Raw genomic sequence first — 21,206 nt, 5'->3', positions numbered from 1 at the left:
CCAGCAGTTGAGGCGGTCAGACTTTCTTTTTGGCGCTCAGGTAGTCATGAAACAGTGTCTCACTGTGGCTATAATTTTCATTTCTCTAATTATTCATCAATATGAAACGGAAAAACACTAAGGAGAAAATAAGTGAAGGCAGGTCAGAGGTTAATGGTAACCGAGGATTGCCTTCACGACCTGACGACATTTCTTTGAGTCTTTGGTTAGTCTGTGTTTCTAGAGTGCTCACGGAGGGCCCAGTGGTTCTTAACAATATTCACATGTGACTGAAACCTTCTTTCCCAGAGCATGAGACTATCATTTCCTTCATTGGTTCTGAAGGGATTTAAGATGAGAACTTCTGAACTGTTAGAAGGGCATACTGAGGAGCTGAAAGGAAGGAAGGAGGCTGCCCTGGCAGGTGGGCCGAGGGTCATCTTTGTTCAGTCTGCTCAGCTAAGCAGGAAGTACACTGGGCATTTGCACCGTCAAGAAGGGAAGCAAGCTCCGTCCCGCCCTTGCTTTCAGAAGCACTCCCTGTGACACGTGCCGGCCCGGTTGGGTGACAGTGAATGACTGTGCGCTCTAAATTCTCACCTTTGAGGCAAGCGGGATGATCTCCTTAATAAAATGCCGAGAAAAAAAAGGTTTTCTTATTGTTTGTGACGCCATTTCCTCCTAGGTTTCGGTATCAGGACCACGCATTTTTGGACGCGCTCGGTGCCGCCACGCAGCTCTTGTATCTCCCAGAAAGCCCCACATACTCACAGCTCACCCAGCTCCCGGTGGTCCACATGATGCTCACCCAGCACTCCCTGTTCCTGCCCACCCTGCTGAGGGCCGGAGAGGAGGAGACCGCAGACAGCCCCGTGAGAGGTGCCTCCTCACCCCACACCCCACTCCAGACACACAGTTTCTCTTCTGATTCCATCAAGCTAGCTGTGCACTGGAGCTTAGCGCCCATGTGTTCTCAGAGCTGAGGAAGCGTTACCCAAGCAGTGTCTGAACATTTCATGTGGGCTTCCCGGGTGGCTCAGTGGTAAAAGATCCACCTGCCAATGCAGGAGACGTGGGTTCGATCCCTGGACCAGGAAGATCCCATGGAAGGCTTCCCTGGGTGGCTCAGTGGTAACGAATTCACGTGCCAATGCAGGAGGAAGATCCCCTGGAGGAGGGACTGGCAACCCACTCCAGCATTCTTGCCTGGAAAATCCTATGGACAGAGGAGCCTGGCAGACTACAGGCCATGAGGTCGCAAGGAGTCAGACACTACTAAGCGACTAAACAACAACAACCATCTGAACATTTCCTTTCTGTCAGATTCAAGCTCTAGAAATATTTCCTGTGACTTCAGGTCACATAGCAAATGCTCCCCTCTCTTCAGAGCCTATTCTGGCTTACGGGAGTCAGGTTTAAGGTCTCCTGCCATATTGTGGGCGAGTGTTAAAACCTGGGAGTTACGGAAAGTTAGGAGGGGCTGTCTGACCTGGGAGAAATTGTTCAGTTGTGTGAGATGTCTTACTGTGGTGAAGGGTGAAGGGTTTGAAGGTCCCCACTGCTGGGTCCCTGCCGGGGCCTCTTATAGCCCCGGCTTCGGCTCCTTCCTCTCTGGTTCTCTGAGCGCCTACTTTGCGTGGTGAAGGCTGTGGGAGACGGGAGAGGTCTGAAGGGTCCTGCCCTCCTGAAGCCACACCCTGTTGTTCAGAGACAAGCTGACGTGTCCAAACTGTGAGAGATCGCTGCAGAGCCAGCTGTAATAAACTGCTGAATTGGAGAGAACCGTTACCCAAGTTCCTAGTATAGTCAGTAGAAAAAAGTAAAAAGGCTCTCCCCCTTTTCCAACAAGAGTAGAAATACTAGAGATTTTGGTAACATAATCATGGAGAAAAAGGTTTAGGTTTTTAAATCTGTTGGCTCAAAGTTTGGGAGGAGACTGAGGAGAGGCTGGTACCAAAGACCAAGGAAGGGAGATGGTTGTCAAGGTGCTTTTATTAAAAAAGAAAAAAAAGTCGGGAAGGACTAGGTGCAGTTCTCAGGCCAGTGTTGTCCAGAGAAGGGTAGCTCAAGCATTTATGTTCCCAGAAACACTTCCTCCTCTGCTGGGATTCTGCGCCTGCTCACCCCTGCACTGCTGGGCAGCTCAGTGGTATTTTCTTCCAGAAGCGCTGGTGGACCTGATGGCGGCGGTGGTGAGGCTGTGCCCCTCTGTCTGTGAGAGCAGCCACTTCGCGGTGCTCCTTGGGGCATACGGTGCCTCACTCAGCATCCTGGGTGAGTTACAGGGACGGGTGGTGGGACACAGGAGGGTGTGGGGACCGGGGGGTGGGACCTGGGGGTGTGGGACAGGGCGCTGTGACTCGGGAGAGTATGGGGACCAGGTGGTGTGACCCAAGAGAGTGTGGGGACCAGGGGTGGGACCTGAGGGGTGTAGGGACCAGCGGTGTGATCCAGGAATGTGAGGACTGGGCAGTGTGACTCAGGAGAGTATGGGAATCAGGGGGTATGACCCAGGAATGTGGGGACCAAGTGGGATGACCTGGAGGCTGTGGGGACCAGGGGGGTATGACCCCGGGACATGGGAACCAGCCGGTGTGGGCAGAAGTATATATGAGGCCTCGAGGGGTGTCACCCGGAAACTTTCTAAACTGACCCTCAGTTGATTTCAGACCAGAAGATTTTACTTCTCCTGCGGGCGTACGAACAGAACAAGCACAGCCTCGTCAACTTCAGGTGGGTGCCGGGGCTGCCGTGTAAGCAGCAGACCCCGAAGGCCCTGCGCAGTGCGCCGCACGCCCAGGCTGGTCTCTGGGGGTAAACGTGGGCTGGGGGACCCCTCCGCTCGCACTCCAGCACCAGCAGGGCCTGCTCTGCCCTCTGCCCGTCAGGACGGTCCCCGATGGCCGGGCCTGTGTGCACCGGGCGCCCCTCTGGTTGACCGTGTGTGTCTCCCTTCCGACTCGGGGGTCATTTAGCTGATTTTTCTGAAAACTTTTCACTTCGTGCTGGCCTTTAGGTGGGAGTGACTTGGGTATGGATTTGGGGAAGGAGTGCTGGCTGGATGTTTATTCCACTCTCTTCCCCGTCTGTGTGTGCATGTGTGCAGTGTCTGTCTCTTGTTTTCTATCAGTCTTTCTCTCGGCGTCTGTCTGTCTGTGTCTGTCTGTCTCTCCTAGGTTCCCAGGGGCTGCTTGCTCCTTGGCCAGCACAGCTTTGGGCCCAGCTCTGCAGGGCCGGGGGCTCAGCTGTTCATAGGCAGCGTCTGAAGTTTCTCTTTCGCTGCCCTGGTTTCTTTTCTCCTTAGTTTGAGACCAGCACCCCAGCCTCTGCCCAGTACAAAGAGCTCTGTGTACTGAGACAGGAAGTTAGCTGACTGAGCCAAGAAAAATAGTTCAAGAGAACTCTGCAGGGAAGGGAAAAAATTATTTCCCTTCTAGAATACTGTTTTTTTGAAGATGAAAGATGTATTAACCACCCCCCTCCAAAAAAAGACAACAAACAGTTAAAAAAAAAATCCCTTTGCTGCATCTTCAGAGCACCCAGGTCGTGAATAAACATTCTCTCTCCTTCCCCACTCCCCCCGCGCCCCCCACCAACGGCCTCACCCTTTTGCTAGCCTTGGAGTTGGTGCTAAATCAGTTGTATTCTTTCTGGGAATAAACAGCCCCTGGGTACGTGAGAGAGAGGAGAGAAAACGGGAGCGGTTTCACTCAAGGTGACGAGCGAGCCGTCCACCCACCCGCCCCTCAGCATCTGAAAACCCCTCTCAGGGGTCACGAAGTCCACAAGGGTGCCCCCAGGTGCAGATGGGTTCAGTCACTTTCCAGGAAGAAGGCAAGGTGACCTCACTGGGCAGTTTCCATCGCAACCGATGGTTTGAAAAGTGGAGATGGGGGACCCTAGAGGTGGGGATGGCTCACAGGCTGTGTGAGCGGACCTGGTCCGCTCACGGCCGTGTGGGAACAGGGAAGAATTTATATAAGTAGAGCATCATCGAACCGCCAGGATTCTGCCGCTATGTCCAGCTCAGACTCTCCAGATTTGAATTCCCGCTCTGCCACTTACCAGCTGGGCAGGGGACCAGCTGAGCAACTTCCCAGATTTCTCTGTGTCTCTTTTCCCGCAATACAGATGATAATAGTACCTACCTCATGGTATTCTTGGGCTTCCCTCATAGCTCAGTTGGTAAAGAATCCGCCTGCAATGCAGGAGACCTTGGTTCAATTCCTGGGTAGGGAAGATCTGCTGGAGAAGGGATAGGCTACCCACTCCAGTGTTCTGGCCTGGAGAATTCCATGGACTGGATAGCCCATGGGGTCGCAAAGAGTTGGACACGACTGAGCAACTTTCACTTATAGGATTCTTGTGCAGATTAAGTGGATTAATACACAGACTTAGACTAGTGCCTGGCACATCATAGACCCTCCACAAGTGTTGGCCTCCATCATCCCCAACAGTGTCACCCCCACCCTTATCATGGTCAGCCTCTCCATCACACCCACCTTCCCCCCTACGTTATGATAAGGGTTAAATGATAGAACATCTTACACCTGGCATGTCAGCTGCCCAACAAAGCTGCCTACAGTGGTCTCCAACATCATCAGCATCATCACCTCTGTGACCGCCGGTTCTAGGGTTCTGCTGTGGGGCCCAGCAGCCGTGGAGCATCAGAAGACGTGCCGGAGCCTGGGCAAGTCACTATGGCAGCAGCCGAGCGTCGGGGACATCCTCCGCCTGCTGGATTGTGACCGCGTGATGAAGACCATCCTCCACTTCCCCCAGAACCGGAGGCTGCTGCTCCCCGAGGTGCAGGGGGGGCCTGGGGCAGAGCCATCTGGCTTTAGCTGCTATAAAATACAAGCACTGTTTTGCTTGTGATTTGTTCACTTTTTGTACGTAAAACTCAAACCATATGCAAAGGTATAGAGACAGAACCCATATACCCATTAGCCAGCTTCATCAGTTGTCAGCACTGGCCACACTTAACTTCATTTATAACTTCTTTCCACAAAGCAGATATCAAAGGTATCATTTCATGTACAAGCCCTGTTTGTTTGGGTTTTTTTATATAGAAACATTTTTTTAAAGTGCACTTGAATATTCAGAATAATTTGAACTCTAAGTGATAGTGGGCAGACATCCACATGGTGTTACATTTACGAGGTTGAACTTCTCATTTCTGTTTGACTTGGGCTGTTTCAGGACGCACAGGAGCCGATATTTAAAGACAGAAGCACAGTGGATCTCGGTGACCTTTATGACCCCTGTTTCCTCCTTCATCTCTTCAGTGAACTGACCAGGCCAGGTAACTGGGGTCTTCCAGAGTGGGTGGAGGGGTCATAATTTTTACCATAATCACCAGTGTGTGAGTGCTTAGTCCCTCAGTTGTGTCCGATTCTTTGCGACCCCGTGGACTGTAACCCACTAGGCTCCTCTGTCCATGGAATTCCCAGGCAGGAATACTAGAGTGGGTTGCCATTTCCTCCTCCAGGGGATCTTCCTGATCCAGGGATTGAACCTGCGTCTCCTGTGTCTCCCTTATTGGCTGGCAAATTCTTTACTGCTGTGCCACCTGGGAAGCCCCCATAATTACCCGATTAGGACCTTAATCTTGAAAATAATTCTTGAAGGATCTTCAACTGCCTTCTCACCTATTCCTTCCAGTGATTTTCAGCAAAGTAACAGTTAATGTTTTGAATACACGGTGGTGGTTGGTTTTTTTTTTAATTATAATTTTAAAATCTGGGTATGTCTTTGATGTTTTCCTAATTGCAATGGCAAGAGCCTTTTCTGAGTTCTCACTGAAATGAGAGATTTTGTCCTTGACAGTGAGTGAGAGCCTGCTAAGGTTGGCTTTCTCTTGGTTTAAGTATATTTTTGAAATGGTATTTTGTGTCTGCTACCCTGAGTGTGGGAATCTTCGCAGGTGAATGGGTTGGAGAGACAGAACAGAAACATGTACAGGTACACACTGGTCAAGACCTGGGTCTGATATTCCCAGGCTGGTCGGGTCTGTTAGTTTGGGACATCTTGTTAACAATTGGTGTGTAATGCTATCTCAATGTGGTATGTATTTGCTTTTTCCTAATAGCTAATGATGTTGAACATCTTGTGACTTACTTGCCATCTATAATCCTTTTTGGTGAAATGTCAATTCATGTCTTTTACCCATTTATTCTGATGGGTTTTATTTGTTTTTACTCTTGGGTTTTGAGGTTCTTTATATATTGTAGTTATGAATGCTTTGTTTGATATGTGGTTTGCAAATATTTTCTCCCAGTGTGTAAGCTTATCTTTTCACCTTCTTAACACCCTTCTTCAAAGAGCAGAAGTCTTCAGTTCCAATGAAGTCCAGTTTATCAGTTTTCCGTTTTATGGGTCAAGCTTTTGGTATCAAGTCTTAAGAACTCTTTGCCCATCCCTCCATCCTGAAGAATTTCTCCCACGTTTATTTCTGAAAGTTTCATAGTTGTAGCGTTTACTTTTAAGTCTGAGGCCTATTTTGAGCTAATTTTTATATAAGGTGTGGCGTGTAGGTCCAGCCGCGTTGGATGTTCTGATCCACCCCACCGTTTGGCGATCCACCGTCTCTCCTCCTCATCCTTTCTCCCAGTGACTGCCAGCCAGGGGAGTCCCGGCTCCCCTGCACTGACATTTCCTGGCTGGGAGGGCAGGAGTGGTCACTACTGCTCCTCACGTGGCCCTAAGCGGGAGCCTCATCCATCTGCTATGTTGGGCTCCCTCTGATGCATCGTGAGGACCAGTCAGTGTGCTGCCTGAGAGGGTCCCTGACCCTCCTGGTTGCCATGGCCGTGTAGATTAGGTGCCCTGGGAGGCCATGCCTCCTGATCACTCCTATGTTTTCTTTTTTTAAATTTGATATCTCTTTTTTTTTTTTTTTGCCAGCCATGCAGCTTGTGGGATCTTAGTTCCCTGCCTAGGGTTTGAACCCTGGGCCCACGCAGTGAAAGCTCTGAGTCCATAACCACTGGACCACTGGGGAATTCTCTAAACTTGACATCTGTTTATACTCAAATGTTGCTCCTTGTGACCAGATTTGCTGATCCTCCACCACTGCCCTTCAGTTCCTAACGGAAGAATGAGAGGGCTGTATTCTCAGAGACAGCCCCCTTCCTTGCACACCTGGTTCTGTGGCTGAGCTAAGTCTTCTTTGCAAGAGAGCAAGTGCAAATGCCGGGTGATGCTGATGGCCAGTGGTGACTAGTACCAGCGACTGGGGGAGGCATGTGTTCTGCGCTCTTCGATCCCCCCATGCCTCGGCTGTGCCGGCGAAGTCTGTTTCTCATCAAATATGAAAACAGATTTTCCACAGTCTAAAAATATGATGCAACTTCAGTGAATTACTACCAGTCATTTAGCCTGTTGCCCTGCCTTTCAATAGAGCTTTTAGGAGGCAGAAGGCAGAGGCTTGGAAAACACTTTAATAGAGAAATAGTAAAATCAGGACTGTTGTTCTCAGGATCTTGAATATTGCCCTTTTTGGACAAAGGAGGGTAGGGGAAGGACAGGATCTGAAAGGCCTTTTGTGAAGAGAGGTAACTAGCAAATGTTCTTTCAAATAAGGGAAATACAGCCCGTTTTACATTTTATTGTTATAACATTTGCGGATCATGTCTATCCAGAAAGGATTTGCGGTAGCTTAAAATACTGGTTACACTATGATCATTCACGTTGAAGTAGAATATTTTTAAAAAGTGTAGAAATAGATAGGCAAATAGAAAGGCAAAACAAGCACACCAAGAAAAATTAGGTCATTAAATTTTGCTCTGGGCTACTTGCTTATAATCCAGAACAACAACAGCAACAAAAATGGAAGCAGAATATTTTAAACAAATTTTTATCATCTGATAAAGGGAAGCATACGAATTCATCAGGAGGGAAAAACTAGTAGTAAAGGGACAAGTTGAATAAAACAGAAGTCTGTGAACAGCATTTATAATGGCCAAAGGCTTATTGTGGTTGATTTAAGTCATGAATCTTTTTTTCATATTGTTATTTTTTTTTTAAGTTATTATTGCATTTACTTTCGCCCTGGTGGATAAGTGAGCATGAACGATGTTTTAAATAAACTTTTATTGAAGTGTGATATATAGAAACCCATACAGATCATATTATATATATATGAGTTGGGGGAAAAACCACCAGTCAGATCAAGGAACAGAACATAGTCAACAGCCCCCCAGGCCCTTTCCTGGCCAGTACCCCTTCCCCCTCAGTAGGGGCCAGTGTCCTATGTTTGAACTTTATTTAAATGACATTAAACACTCTCTTTTGTAGAAGCTCCATTTATCCACATTGTATTTGTGAGGTTCATCCATGCCGTGTGTGGCAGAAGTATTTCACAGTATGTTTTCACCGGGGTCCAAGTGTTGCTGAACATTTTGTAATCCTAAACTGGGTGTGTGATTGGTTTTTGGTGTGGTGGCCAGGCTTGAGAGAACCAGTGTCAGCGTTGCATGTCAACCCTTTGCTGGAAATGGGAACCTGTTTTCTTAACCTTGCTGCTTCTCTCCTTTGAGTCCTTGGCTGAGAAGCAGGGCCAGCCAAGGCTGTTAGCAATGGCAGTGACAAACGCTCGTACAGAACATTGTTGTCCTCAGGAGAGCCAGGCCGAGCCCTTCAGTTGCTGTTTCACAGAACAGGGAGGCCCCTGTGCGGTTCTCACTGGGGCCCTGGACGCGGGTTCGATGGACCCTCCCTGGGACGAGCCCTCCTGGCCAGGCCGCCTCTAGGAGATGGTGTGAGAGGAGGTGTGATGAAGAAAGCTCCTGATGCTCTGACAGCACCACTGCACTGCCACTGAACCCCTTAAAACGTGGACTGCTTTTTATATTTTAATCCTTGATAATTGTCCTGGTTAAGCCAGGACAGATTTGTTGTCACAAGGGGAGATTGCTGTTTTTGAGGTTCTTAAACAAAGTGACTGGTATTTCTGTTTTTTGATCACCTTTTATATTTTCAACTCTCAAGGAGCAGCTCTTTTCCATACGTTTTACAAAGCCGAGACTTCCAGAGAATAGCAGATCCCACAGAATGTGAAATTGACTTTTCCTCATGGACATATGGAAAATCCTTTTGTCTTTAAAGTGTCAGTGATTACTGCTAAATACTAGCTATTTTTAGTGAGTGTACTATTAAATGTTTAGAAAGTTCTCTTTCCCAAACTTATTCTATTTATGTGTTTTTATTATGTATCGATAGGTATGTAGGTGTATCTTAAATATATCTCATCTTCCCCAAAATAGTATAATTTTATCCCTCAGTTTGATGCTTTGTAAAGCTTTTGAAAATTTTTCCCCCTCCCATCAGAAGTAGTCACTTGTTAGAAATGAGAAAATTTAGTTTGTAAGCTGTTTGAGCAGAAGAGTCTTCTAATTATTCTTTTTTCCTTTTACTTTTTTTTCCTTCCAGTTTTACTGAGATATAATTGACATCAGCACTGTATAAATTTAAGATATTCAACGTAGCAATTTGACTTAACATACATCATGAAATGATTATGACAGTCAGTTGAGTGAGCATCCAATACCTCATATACAGTAAAATTAAAGAAATATAAAAAAATGTTTCCCTTGTGCTGAGAATTCAGCATTTACTGTCTTACCAACTTTCATATATAGCATACAATAGTATTAATTAAATTTATTGTATTGTACATTATATCCCTAGTACTTATTTATTTTATAACTGGGGGTTTGAAGGTTTTGACTTCCTTCATCACTTTTCCCTCCTCCTGCCCCTGCGTCTGGTAGCCACAAATCTGATCTCTTTTCCTCTGGGTTTGTCTGTTTGTTGTTTTTCAAGTATAGTTGACCTACAGCACTATTAGTTCCTGGTGCATAACATAATGATTTGATATTTGTATACATTTCAAAATGATCACCGCTCCATCCTTTTACTTAAAATCTGCATCTTGAGATTAAAAGTGGTTTCTTTTAGACAGCAGATACTTGGGTTTTGTTTTTTCATCTAGTCTGACCATGTTACTGTTAGTCAGTCTCAGTCATGCCTTTTAATTTCATGTCTGCAGTCACCATCCACAGTGATTTTGGAGCCCAAAAAATTAAGTCTGTCACTGTTTCCATTTTTTCTCCCCATCTATTTGCCATGAAGTAATGCTTTTTAATTGGAATGTATATACCATTTATATTTAATGTTGATTGTTGATCTGATTCCACTTTATTGTCTTTATTGACTTTTAGCTGTAATTAGTTTGTGTGCTTGTGAGTGTATGTACGTGTGTGTGTGTGTTGGTTGCTTTAGAGTTTATTATATACATATTGAATTTATTGTGGTTTACCTTCAAGTTAGATTATACCACTTCATGGATACTAGAAGCACCTTAGATTAGTATCTCTCTCTCCCCTCTTAGCTTTCATGCTATATGTATCATAAATTTTCCATCCATGTGTTAAAAAGCTCACAATATGTGGTTATTTTTGCTTCAAACTGCCAATTATCTTTTAAAGGGATTTAAATATTTTATGTTTATCCCAAAGTTATCATTTCTTGTTCTCTTCATTCTTTTATGTAGATCCAGATTTCTATCTTCTATCATTTTCCTTCTACCCAAAACACTTCTTTGAAGAATTCTTGTAGTTCACGGCTGTTGGTGATCCATTATTTCAGCTTTTAAAAAGTCTTAACTTCTGAAAGATTTTCATGGGGTATAAAGTTCTAGGTTGACAAGTTTTTTTCTTATTGTACTTTAAAGATGTTGACGCCTTGATTCTAGATTGCATTGTTTCTAACAGGAAATCTGCCATTCTTATCTTTGCTCCTCTCTATGTTTTGAGACCACTTTTAAGATTTTTTTAATCATTGGTTTCAAGTAATTTGATTATGATAAGCTTGGGTGTAATTTTCTTTATTTTTTTGTGTTTCGGATGTTCAGTGACTGTCTTGGCCCTGTAGGTTTGTAGTTTTTCAAATTTGGAAGAGTTTTGGCCATTATTTCTTCATTTTCAGGGACTTCACTTCCACATGTATTAGCCTGCTTGAAATTGTCCCACAGCTTACGTTGCTCATGTTTCTAGAATTCTTTTTTCTCTCTGTGTTTCAGTTTGGTTAAATTCTGTTGTGTCTTCAAGTTCACAGATCTTTTTTTCTGCAGTGTCTAATCTTCTGATCAGCTTATCTAGTACATTTTTCTTTTTTGTTTGTTTGTTTTGTTGAAGTATAGTTAATTTACAATGTTGTATTAGCTTCAGGTATACAGCAAAATGATTCAGTTATACAAAAATGTATCTATTCTCTTCCCTTATAGGTTATTACAAAATATTGAGTATAGTTCTTTGGGCTTTAAGGTAGGCCTTTTTTCCCTCTTATATAGTAGTGTATGTATGTTAATTCCATACTCCTAATTTATTTCTCCTCCCTGGTCCTTTGGTAACCATAAAGAAGTTCATATTTTTTTTTTTTTAGATTCCACATATAGGCAATATCATATGTTATTTCTCTCTCTCTCTCTCGGGCTTACTTCAGTTAGTATGATAATCTCCAAGTTCATCTCCATGTTGCTACAAGTGGCATTATTTTGCTCTTTTTTATGGCTGAGTAATATTCCATTGTATAAACGCACCACATCTTCTTTATGCATTCCTCTGTTGATGGGCATTTAGGTTGCTTCCATGTCTTAGTTATTGTGAGTAGTGCTGCAGTGAACATTGGGGTGCATGCATCTTTTTGAATTATGGTTGTCTCCAGATATATGCCCAGGAGTAGGATTATTGAATCATATCGGAGCTCTATTTTTAATTTTTTAAAGAACCTCCATACTGTTCTTAGTGACTGTACCAGTTTACATTGTCAACAATTCATCCAGTGCATTTTTCATTTCAGACGTTTTAAATTTTTATCTCTAGAAGCTTGATTAGGATTTTCTTATCTTCCATGTCTCTCCTTAACACACCCAGTCTTTCCTGTAGCTTCTTTTTGTTTATTTATGTATTTTTAGCTGTGCTGGGTCCTCATGGCTGCACGGCCTTTTCTCTAGTTGTGGTGTGCAGGCTCAGTAGTTGTAGTTCCCGGGCTCCGGAGCACAGGCTCAATAGTTGTGGCCCAGACTTAGTTGCTCCAAGGCAAGTGGGATTTTCCCAGACCAGGGATTGAACCCATGTCTCCTGCATTAACAGGCAGATTCTTTACCACTGAACCACCAGGGAAGTCCATCCTCTAGTTTCCTGAGCATGTAGAATTTGGCGCTGCTAACTTTATAAATGTCTTTGTCTACTAATTCTCTTATCTGTGTCATTTACAAGTCATTTCCAAATAGTACGTTTTTCTCTTCATAATGGACCATGTTCCTGCTTGTTTGACTATCTGGCGATTTTTATTGGAAGCCAAACATTGTGAGTTTTGCCTTCTTTGAGGCTGGGCATTTTTGGTATTCTTGTGAAATGTTGTTCAGCTTTGTTCTAGTACACATCCAAGTTTCTTAGAAATGGTTTGATCCTTTCCAGTGTTGCTTTTAAGGTCTGTTAGGTGGGACCAAAGCAACATTTAGTCTGGAAGGACCTTTGCCGCACAAGTGAGGTGCCCTGAGCCCTCTACCTTGTCCCTGGGTGCTGTGGGGACTTGGCCCTGGCAGGTGGGAACAGAGCTGTCTCCAGGCAGGTGGAAGCCTGGGGTCGTCTCTGCTCATCCCCCTGCGTGGTTCTTTCCCAGCCTGGGGTGACTTGCTCACGTGCAGTTGCCAATGGGAGCCCTCTTAGTGGAGCACTCTTCTCCCGGGCTCGGCCTCCCAGCCCCCACCCCCACCCCCGGCTCTGTGTCTCAGCTCAGAGCTGCCCGGACTCTGCCTCGGTTTGCCCCGCTGTGCACGGCCTGGGAACGCCCCGGGTGTAAGCTACAACAGTCGGAGGGTCCCCTGGTTTCCCGTTTTCAGGGATCACCGTCCTCTGTTGCTCCATGTCCAGTGTCTTGAAAATCCTTAGTTCATGCCTTCAGTCGTTTTTTTACTTGGACAGAGGAGTCTCGTTCCTGTCTGTCTCCTTGCTGGAAGTGGAAATGGTGGTCATTCTGCAATACGGTGTGAGAGCTGAGAAAGGGGAAGGGACCCGTATGTAAGCGGCTTCCAGGAGCTCTTGCTGCTTCGGAGGAGGAGGAAGAGAGCTCGTGTGATGTGCGGGTCCCCCGCCCCCTGGCGTGATTCAGCCCCTCTCAGCTCTGTCACCCCAAGGCAGGGACTGCAGGCACAGCCACAGGTCCTCCACCCTGTGGTTTCTGCACTTTTGGACAACCCCCCATTTGAGGACCGTTATGTGTCTATATAGCTGTCTGGACTAAGAAGAAGTAGCTATTATCATTTTTCTTCTTGATTTATTTTTAGCTTTTTTTTTTGTTTAAACTGTGGATATTATCTTTTTAAGTCTTAAATTTTGGGGAGAGAGTTTGAGTTGTAGAAAATATTATCAGTGGTATATCTTTTTTTTTTTCGGTTTATCTTTTATTGATAGTACATTCCAAGATCACTCATCAGACTGACTAAGCTGGCTTTTCCTGCTAAGTCCCTTCCCCCTCCCCCCCCGCCCCCCCAGTTATGTCCCCTCAGGCTTCTTCATGCTGGGACCTCAGTGGTGGGTCCTGATGTCACCTTGGTTCTCTGACTCACTGGGTATTTTGAGAAGTGATGAAAGAGAGTCCTCATTGGGATTTACAAGTGTCTTAGAAACTGAAGGCATGTGATCGTTGCCACGGGAGGGGAGACAGTCTTTTAGACAATCGCAGCAGAACTTAAGGGAGCAGGAGGGGGACTTGCATTTCTGTGTCTGGCACACACACATGTTGCTGATAATGGTAAACTGCAAAAGCAAATGGAACTCTGCGTGTTGCACACATGTCATGGAATCATTTTGTGTGTGTTGTGTGTGTGTGTACTTAACGCTGTGTTTTATCTCCCTCAGAATTTGTGGTGGATTGTAGAAAATTTGTGGATTCAAATGCTCTGGGCCTGACTGTCGCGGCCCTCAGCAGCTACGACCCACAGATGCGCGCCGCGGCCTACTCGGTGCTGGCGGCCTACTACTCGCAGCTGGAGGGGGCGCGCTTCCGGGAGCAGCCCCAGGTGAGTGGGGCTGAGGGAGCCTGGTGGGAGGATTTCCTGAAGAACTCAGAGGCATTGCCCAGAGACTCTGATACAGAACCGAAGTCTTGTCTCCTCCTGGCGGGGCGGGGGGTGGTACCAGAGGGCATCTTGAGTCCTCAGCCCTGGGTGGTAGAGAGAGGTCTCCCCTTACAAGAACTCTTCCCGTGTCATGGAGGGCAGAGCAGTTCTCATTTCTGTCGACTGGTTCCTTGATCTGAACTCAGGTTACAGCAGCTGTCACCCTGGACACACAGAAGCCGTGCCCTGAGGTGGGGGTGGGGTAGGGTGTGAGCCCCTGGATGTGAGGAGCAGGCCACCCTGCAAAGCCATGGTTTAGGCTGCACTAGACAAGGCTAGTCACAGCTGTTCTGCAAATTCTCCCCCCCAACCCCACCCTTTGTCCTGCTTTTAAGGTACTGTACCTGTTGGACGTGGTCCGGAACGGGATCCGAACCAAGAACATGAGACTCACCTTCACCCTGACTCTCTTCATTGCCAAGGCAGCCTTGCAGATTTTGAAACCAGGTACTGCTGCTAGAATCGGGTCGGGGTGAGGTGGAAATTCTGAGGCTGAGCAAGGCCATTTGGCGGCGTTAATCCCACTGGCATGACCAGTCCACCAGCACGTGTGTGAGGGTCACAAGTGGAAGGTGCAGGAGAGTGTGTGTGAGTGTGATGGGGGATGAGTGTGTGTTCCTATCTGCCTGGGCTCCACCAGAGGGCCTGTTGAGGGAGTCACAGATCTGCACTCGAGCACTTGGAGGGGGCCTGACGCAGACGCCCCATCGGTGCTGGCAGCCACGCTCCAAGCTCGGGGGTCAGCATCAGTGCAGCTCACCAGCAGGAGGACAAGCAGCTTGTGGGTCCCGGTGCCCGCATCACCAGGGCACAGAACAGGGCTCCGCTTTGTCCTCACAGCTGCCCACTCGGGGTGCTCTGAGTGCGAGTCATGGGAACTTTTCTTTTTGTCACTAGTGAAAAGTTACAGAATGTTGATGCCATTAGGGACCACAGGGCTGTTTGCAGGTAACGTGGTTGTTTTCAGACGAGGAGACAGCCTTCCAGCTGAAGGTTAACCCCAAGGTTAAGTAGCTTGTCTGTGCATGCCTGCTAAGTCGCTTCAGTCATGTCTGTCCCTTTGCATCCCCATGGACTGTAGCCCGCCAGGCTCCTTTGTCCATGGGATTCTCCAGGCAAGAATACTGGAGTGGGTTGCCATTTCCTCCCCAGGGCATCTTCCTGACCCAGGGATCGAACCTGCATCTCTTAGGTCTCCTGCATTGGCAGGTGGGTTCTTTACCACTCGCGCCACCTGGGAATCCCAAATAGTTTGTCCAGGCCCCGCAATTAGTCTGCAGTCAAGTTGTTGTTGGAATTCAGATCTGATCTTCATCTGCTCCTGTATCATTTTTATTACATGGGTTTTTTTTTAACCTTAGAAATTATGGGAGGGAAGAAGGTAATTAGCCATTTAGACTCTAAAGAAACAGACTCTTCAGAGAAAATATCCTAGCCGAGGTCACGAGGGATACTCTGTGCCCCCCGGTGAGCTGTCCCACATCAGACCTCTTGTCGGTGTGGGGGCTCAGAACAGCGGTCTTGGATGGGCTGTGAGGCTGCATGTGGTTTGGATAAATGGGAGCTGATGGTCCAAGGGTAAGACCAGGGGAGGAGGTGTTGGCTCTATTGCATCCCAGAGCCAAGTAACCCAGGGCAGGTCTGAGCCCCTTTTGCTATGGAAGTTCCCTCAGTGGGAGGCCCATGAGCTGGTATTAGCCCTGTGCTGTCTTCGGTGTGGCAGCCCGCACTTTGCCCACCAGCTGATTGGAGCTTAGGCTGAGGCCTCAGAGGGAGTGGTATCAGCGAAGGACTGGACATCCCCAAGTGGTTCCTGAGCCGTGAGAGAAGCCCTTATGCCGTGTAGACCTAAGGTGTCTTACTGCATTTTAATTCTTGAGAACCGATCACCTGGATGAGAATTAGAAAGCCCCATGGGGGCAGGGATTTCTGTCTGACCGCCCCCCCAACCAGCGTCCCACACCCCGACTCCACCTGGCCACAGGGTGTCCTTTTGGCACCATCCTGAGTGACAGTTGGGCTTCCCTGGTGGCTCAGACGGTAAAGCATCCGCCTGCAATGCAGGAGACCTGGGTTCGATCCCTGGGCCGGAAAGATCCCCTGGAGAAGGACACGGCAACCCACTCCGGTAGTCTTGCCTGGAAAATCCCATGGACAGGCTTTACTATGAGCCAGGCTTTACTGAGCCTGGTAGGCTACAGTCCATGGGGTCACAAAGAGTCGGACACGACCGAGCAACTTCACTTTCCCTTTGAGTGACGACGGTCTGCTTGTATTCACAGAGGAGCACATGTACATGAAGATCAACAAGTTCCTGCTGTCTCACGAGTACCTGAACATGAGCAAAGTTCCAGGCTTCTACCAGTTCTTCTACAGCTCGGACTTCAAGGTAGCATCCTGCCCTGAGGTCCACGGGGTCCCCAGTCTCCTGAGTGGGATGCGCAGCCACTGCGCTAACACCTCCCCACGGAGACTTGTCAGCTGCAGAGCACCAGCGGGGGTGGGCGTGGGGGTCAGGGTTGGTGGGGGGGCCTGCCTGTGAAAATGCTTCCCAGTCCACACCTTGATTCTCGGGTGACTTCTCAGACTTCACAGACTCCAGAGGCCTCGAGTCACAGCCTCCTCGCTGTTATTTTCTGGCTGAATCATAGGGTTGACTATTGATGTGCTTTTACAGAACACAGCTGAGCATGTAAACGTGACCTGGTCCTTTATTCCTGACCTGGAGAAATGGAAGCAGAGAGGAGAGAGGGAGGGTTTTTAATAACAGACCCAGAAACGGAGGGTCGGGGGCTGCCATGGTGCAGTCTTCACCACCCCTTGACAGTAGTGGTGCTGGAAGAGTTTTCAGGAAAGGAAAAAAAGAGCCTTCACATGTTTAACGGCAGTCTCTTGTTTGTGGGGCCTTACAGCAGAAGACGGAGCGGGAGTGGGTGTTAGGGCTCCTCCGCCAGGGAATGCGGGACAAGCACTGCTTCGAGCTGTGCGCCAGGCGGGGCGTCCTCCACATCATCCTGTGCTTCTTCAGCAGCCCGCTGTGCGACGAGGCGGCCCAGGTAGGTGCCCCCAGGGGGCTGAGGGCTGGGGAGGGGGGCCCTTCGCTCGGGGTTCCACCACCTGCAAGTCGCGTCCCCATGGACCCTCATCTGACCGCCTGCTTCCACATTAGCTTCCCGGCGTCCTCGCCTGCGCCCAGGGCCAGCGGGGAGGGAGGTGGGTAGTGAGGAACCAGGAGGCTCTGGGCGGCCGAGAGCTCTGGAAACACGTCACGCCACAGCGACTGAGGCACTTCCAGACACGCGCAAGCCACCAGCGTGTCACATAACACACAGAAACTGCAGCTTATCAGACCTTGGCTGGGAAACAAGTTGGACTTTGAAACCACCTGCCTCATAGCTGATGAGGGAGTCCACCCGTGAGCTCTGTCCCTGGAGCAAGAAATCGTGTGGAGTGAGACGTTAACTAGGAAAAGCCTGTGGGGTTTTGATGAGTTTCTAGCCTGATCAGTGTCTGTCTCTGGCATCACGTAAAATATGGGTACAGAGGAGTGAGTCTGCATAAGCAGAATTTGAGTACGTCGATTTCTACTTTTTATGGCATGTGAGAACTCTAATGCACCCAATTAGGGACTTCCGTGGTGCTCCAGTGGTTAGGACTCCATGCTTCCACTGCAGGGGGTATGGGTTCAATCTCTGGTGGAGGAACTAAGATTCCCATATGCCATGTGGGGGAAGCACCCCGTTAACAGTTCCAGCGAGAGTCCCATCTCTCTGTCCTCTCCATGTGGTAAAATGGAGGCGATGAAATGAGCTGCCCAGCAGTTCACGGCTGGACTAGCAGTGAGTCTTCACTGTCCCGGCTCAGGCTGCCGGTATGCAGGGCTGTGTGGTTTCCTTGCCGCGTCTCCCCTTGTGATGGATTAGATGGTGGGTGTCCCCAGGCTCGCGCTCTCCCTGCAGCCATCTGTGCCCTCTGGCTGTTACGGTGGGGCGAGTGGTCCCCCACGGCCACCATTCTCGCAGACCTGGCATATGTCTAGTGCAGCGACCGCCTGTGTAGTTGGGGACACACCGTTCTCTTTTTCTAAGGCCTTTCCTGGTTCATGTAAGTCAGGTTTTTCCCACGGAAGACCAATGACTTTTTGCTTGGGGTTTACAGAACTGGATTCTGGAGATTCTGCAGAATGCCGCCCGGGATGCCAGGTCTGCCTATGAGATGCTGCGGGACCACAGCCTCCTGACGTGGGTCCTAAACATCCTGGAGAGCAAGTAAGCACCTTGTGTTCTGGGAAGAGGGGTTGGGCGCGGGTAGGGGCGGAGGAGCGCATGCGCACTGGGTATCAGGCAGAGGGGGCGGGGCGCGCATGCATGCTGGGCGGGGGGAGAGCGCACTTGCATCTGGGCATGGGGACAGAAAAGCGCATGCGCACTGGGCATGAGGGAGACAGGGGAGAGAGAGCGCGCATGCGTGCTGGGCATGAGGCGGGGCGGGGGAGTGCATGCGCCCTGGGCATGGGGAGGGTATAGGCAGAACGGGTGCATGCACGCTGGGCATCAGGCAGAGGGGAGTGGGGCGGAGATCCTGAGACCATGGCAGCTCCAGTGTCCACTGGGAACATCCAGGAGAATCCGCGTTCCCCAGAACCTCGTCCTCTACACCACCTTTCCGTCTCTCCTGTGCGGCCCAGGCTGCTCTCCGGGAGTGGGGTTCTCTCTGAGGTTTCGAGGCCGCTGCCCTCCCTGAGGCAGAAACGCGGAGCCTTGGGTTTCAGGAGCGCTGGCTCATGCGGTGGTGTGGGTTCAGCACGCCACTCCCGCCCAGGGTCGAGATGCCCTGCTAAGGGCCTGTACTGGAGCGGCTTCAGGGGCTGGCCTGGGTGTCTTGTCTTGTGATGGGGCTCCTGTCACTGGGTGGCTCGAACGACACGGATTCATTTTCTCGCCTCCCGGGGGCCAGCGCAGTTGGCTTTGATGAGAGCCCTCTTCCCGCTGACCACACTGCGGACCGTGTCCCAGCAGGGAGAGAGAACGAGAGCGCTCTGGTCTCTTCCGCTTGACAGACAGTGACAGTGAAAGTCGCTCAGCCGTGTCCGACTCTTTGCGACCCCATGGACTGTCCATGGACTATGGAGTCATGGAATTCTCCAAGATAGAAGTAGTCGGTAGGCTTTCCCTTTTCCAGAGGATCTTCCCAACCCAGGCATTGAACCCAGGTCTCCTGCATCGCAGGTGAATTCTTTACCAGCTGGGCCACAAGCTTCTTACAGAGTGCTAATCCGGTCCTGGGGCTCCATCCTCCTGACCTCATCTAAACCTAATGACCTCCCAAAGGCCCCACCTCCAGATACAGTCTCAGCGGGGGTTGGGTCTTCAACCTGTGAATGGTGGGGTGGGGAGGAAGGGCACACAGTTCAGTCCATAACGTGATACATTTTGATTCCTAACAGTCTGCTACCTCTGAGGCTATGTGAAAAGATGACTCTTGTCTCAGCAGACAGCTCCTCGGTGGCGGGAATCTTTCCTTCAGACAGATGTCTGTGATAATAATTCTGGGAATATCCAGACTCTTTTGCCTTTTTTTTTCTTTCTTTCTTCTTTTGTGCATTTTTAAAAAGAACTTAAAATTTTTTCTCCAAAAGAAAGTAGTATCTTCTCTCCGAAGCCCGCACTGGCTGATTGTCTGCTCCTGGCTGTTACCTCTGTGCTTTAGAGTGGGTTGTTCTCCTGGGCGGGGAGGCTCTTCCTTCTGTGCCACAGAGGCTCCGGAGTGTCTCTTAGATGGGACTGAGGGGAGAAAGGAGGGTTGGTGAGAAAGTTTATTTGACCAGAAAGTTTTTGGTGAGAAAGGAGGGTTGCGGCCTCGCCCTGGGATGGAGCTGCATTTTGTAGCAGACACCCTGTCTTTCCTTAGGTGCTATGCCTGTTGGGGGCTGCAGTGGCTAAGTAAGCGCATAGAGGGGCTGGGGGCCGGGGAAGAAGCCAGCCCCTTGGGGGTGGCCACCTCCATCATCGTCTCCTCGCTGGTTCCCACCCACCCCCTCCAGGAGATGGGAGGAGAGGATGTGACAGAGAGCTGACTCTCCCCATGTTTGGCCTCAGGTTTCTGGAGACCGAGCTGCTCTCCAACCTCATCTCCCTGCTGCACACGCTGTGGGTGACCACGCTGGGCAACAGAGAAGTGGAGGCCGGGGCACAGCCTCCCTGCAAGCCTGGGTCCCAGGAGCCCCCGAAGCTGCTGGCCCTCCACCTGGTGGACGAGTTCCTCTACGTTCTCCTTGTGCTCACGAAGCACCTGAGGTGAGCCCCCCCACCCCCACCCCCCCGCCATGGTCCCGGCTCCACAGGTGGGCTCTGGGCCGGGGCTGCAGTCCTTGTGGTGACCTCAGGACACCAATTTCCCCAGCTCCTCTTTAACAGTTAAACTTAGGAGGTTCCTTTCCATACTGTGAAAATTTAGTACACTCAGAAAACTTGCAGCCTGTCACGCTGGATCATTTTTAGCAGCCAAACCATCTATCTGTATATTTGGATTCAAGCACTCAAAATGATGTAGAAAGAGCATGTTTTCCATGATTTTAAACCTAAGAAAGTTAAGCTGTTCCCAAACTCACCTCCACCTGTATTAGCTTGCACAGGCTCCGTTTCAGCCATGAATTTGCTAGAAAATTTCAGTATTTTCCCCTTGGAATTACACGCCTAGTTTCCTCAGGAGAACTCAGTGCTTGTCAGATTCTACTGTGTTAGAGAAAATACACCATGTCCTCATACTTGTGGTGTGGGAACAGAGGTGTGCTGATTGGAACCGGACGATGGAAAGCGAATGGATTGTCATCTCAGAGTGAAAACTTTCTTGATAAAGAACAGGGCGTTTGGTTTTCTGTTGTTCTGAAATTAGCTGTTGAATCAATGCTGGGTAGCCATGTTTCTTAGTTCAGTTCAGTTCAGTCGCTCAGTCGTGTCCAACTCTTTGCGACCCCATGGACTGCAGCACGCCAGGCTTCCCTGTCCATCACCAACTCCCGGAGTGCACTCAAATTCACGTC

At 48.9% G+C, this 21,206-nt stretch overlaps 1 protein-coding gene across 1 annotated transcript in view; it reads left to right on the top strand.

Moving 5' to 3' along the window:
- The window catches only part of URB1 (URB1 ribosome biogenesis factor), a 72,571-nt gene that overhangs the window by 47,278 nt on the left and 4,087 nt on the right, over positions 1 to 21,206 (top strand). Inside the window, exons 26-36 of the mRNA XM_081558344.1 lie at positions 665 to 858; positions 2,143 to 2,253; positions 2,649 to 2,712; positions 4,614 to 4,785; positions 5,182 to 5,284; positions 13,905 to 14,065; positions 14,500 to 14,611; positions 16,447 to 16,553; positions 17,077 to 17,220; positions 18,323 to 18,432; positions 20,263 to 20,460. Coding sequence (XP_081414470.1) covers positions 665 to 858; positions 2,143 to 2,253; positions 2,649 to 2,712; positions 4,614 to 4,785; positions 5,182 to 5,284; positions 13,905 to 14,065; positions 14,500 to 14,611; positions 16,447 to 16,553; positions 17,077 to 17,220; positions 18,323 to 18,432; positions 20,263 to 20,460 — 1,476 coding nt within the window. The remainder of the gene's footprint in view (positions 1 to 664; positions 859 to 2,142; positions 2,254 to 2,648; positions 2,713 to 4,613; positions 4,786 to 5,181; positions 5,285 to 13,904; positions 14,066 to 14,499; positions 14,612 to 16,446; positions 16,554 to 17,076; positions 17,221 to 18,322; positions 18,433 to 20,262; positions 20,461 to 21,206) is intronic.

Source organism: Giraffa tippelskirchi, chromosome 2 (genome assembly GCF_054371585.1).
Source record: "Giraffa tippelskirchi isolate mGirTip1 chromosome 2, T2T-mGirTip1v1.2.pri, whole genome shotgun sequence".
NCBI classification, from domain to species: Eukaryota; Metazoa; Chordata; class Mammalia; order Artiodactyla; family Giraffidae; genus Giraffa; species Giraffa tippelskirchi.
This window is presented reverse-complemented; position numbering and strand designations above follow the sequence as displayed.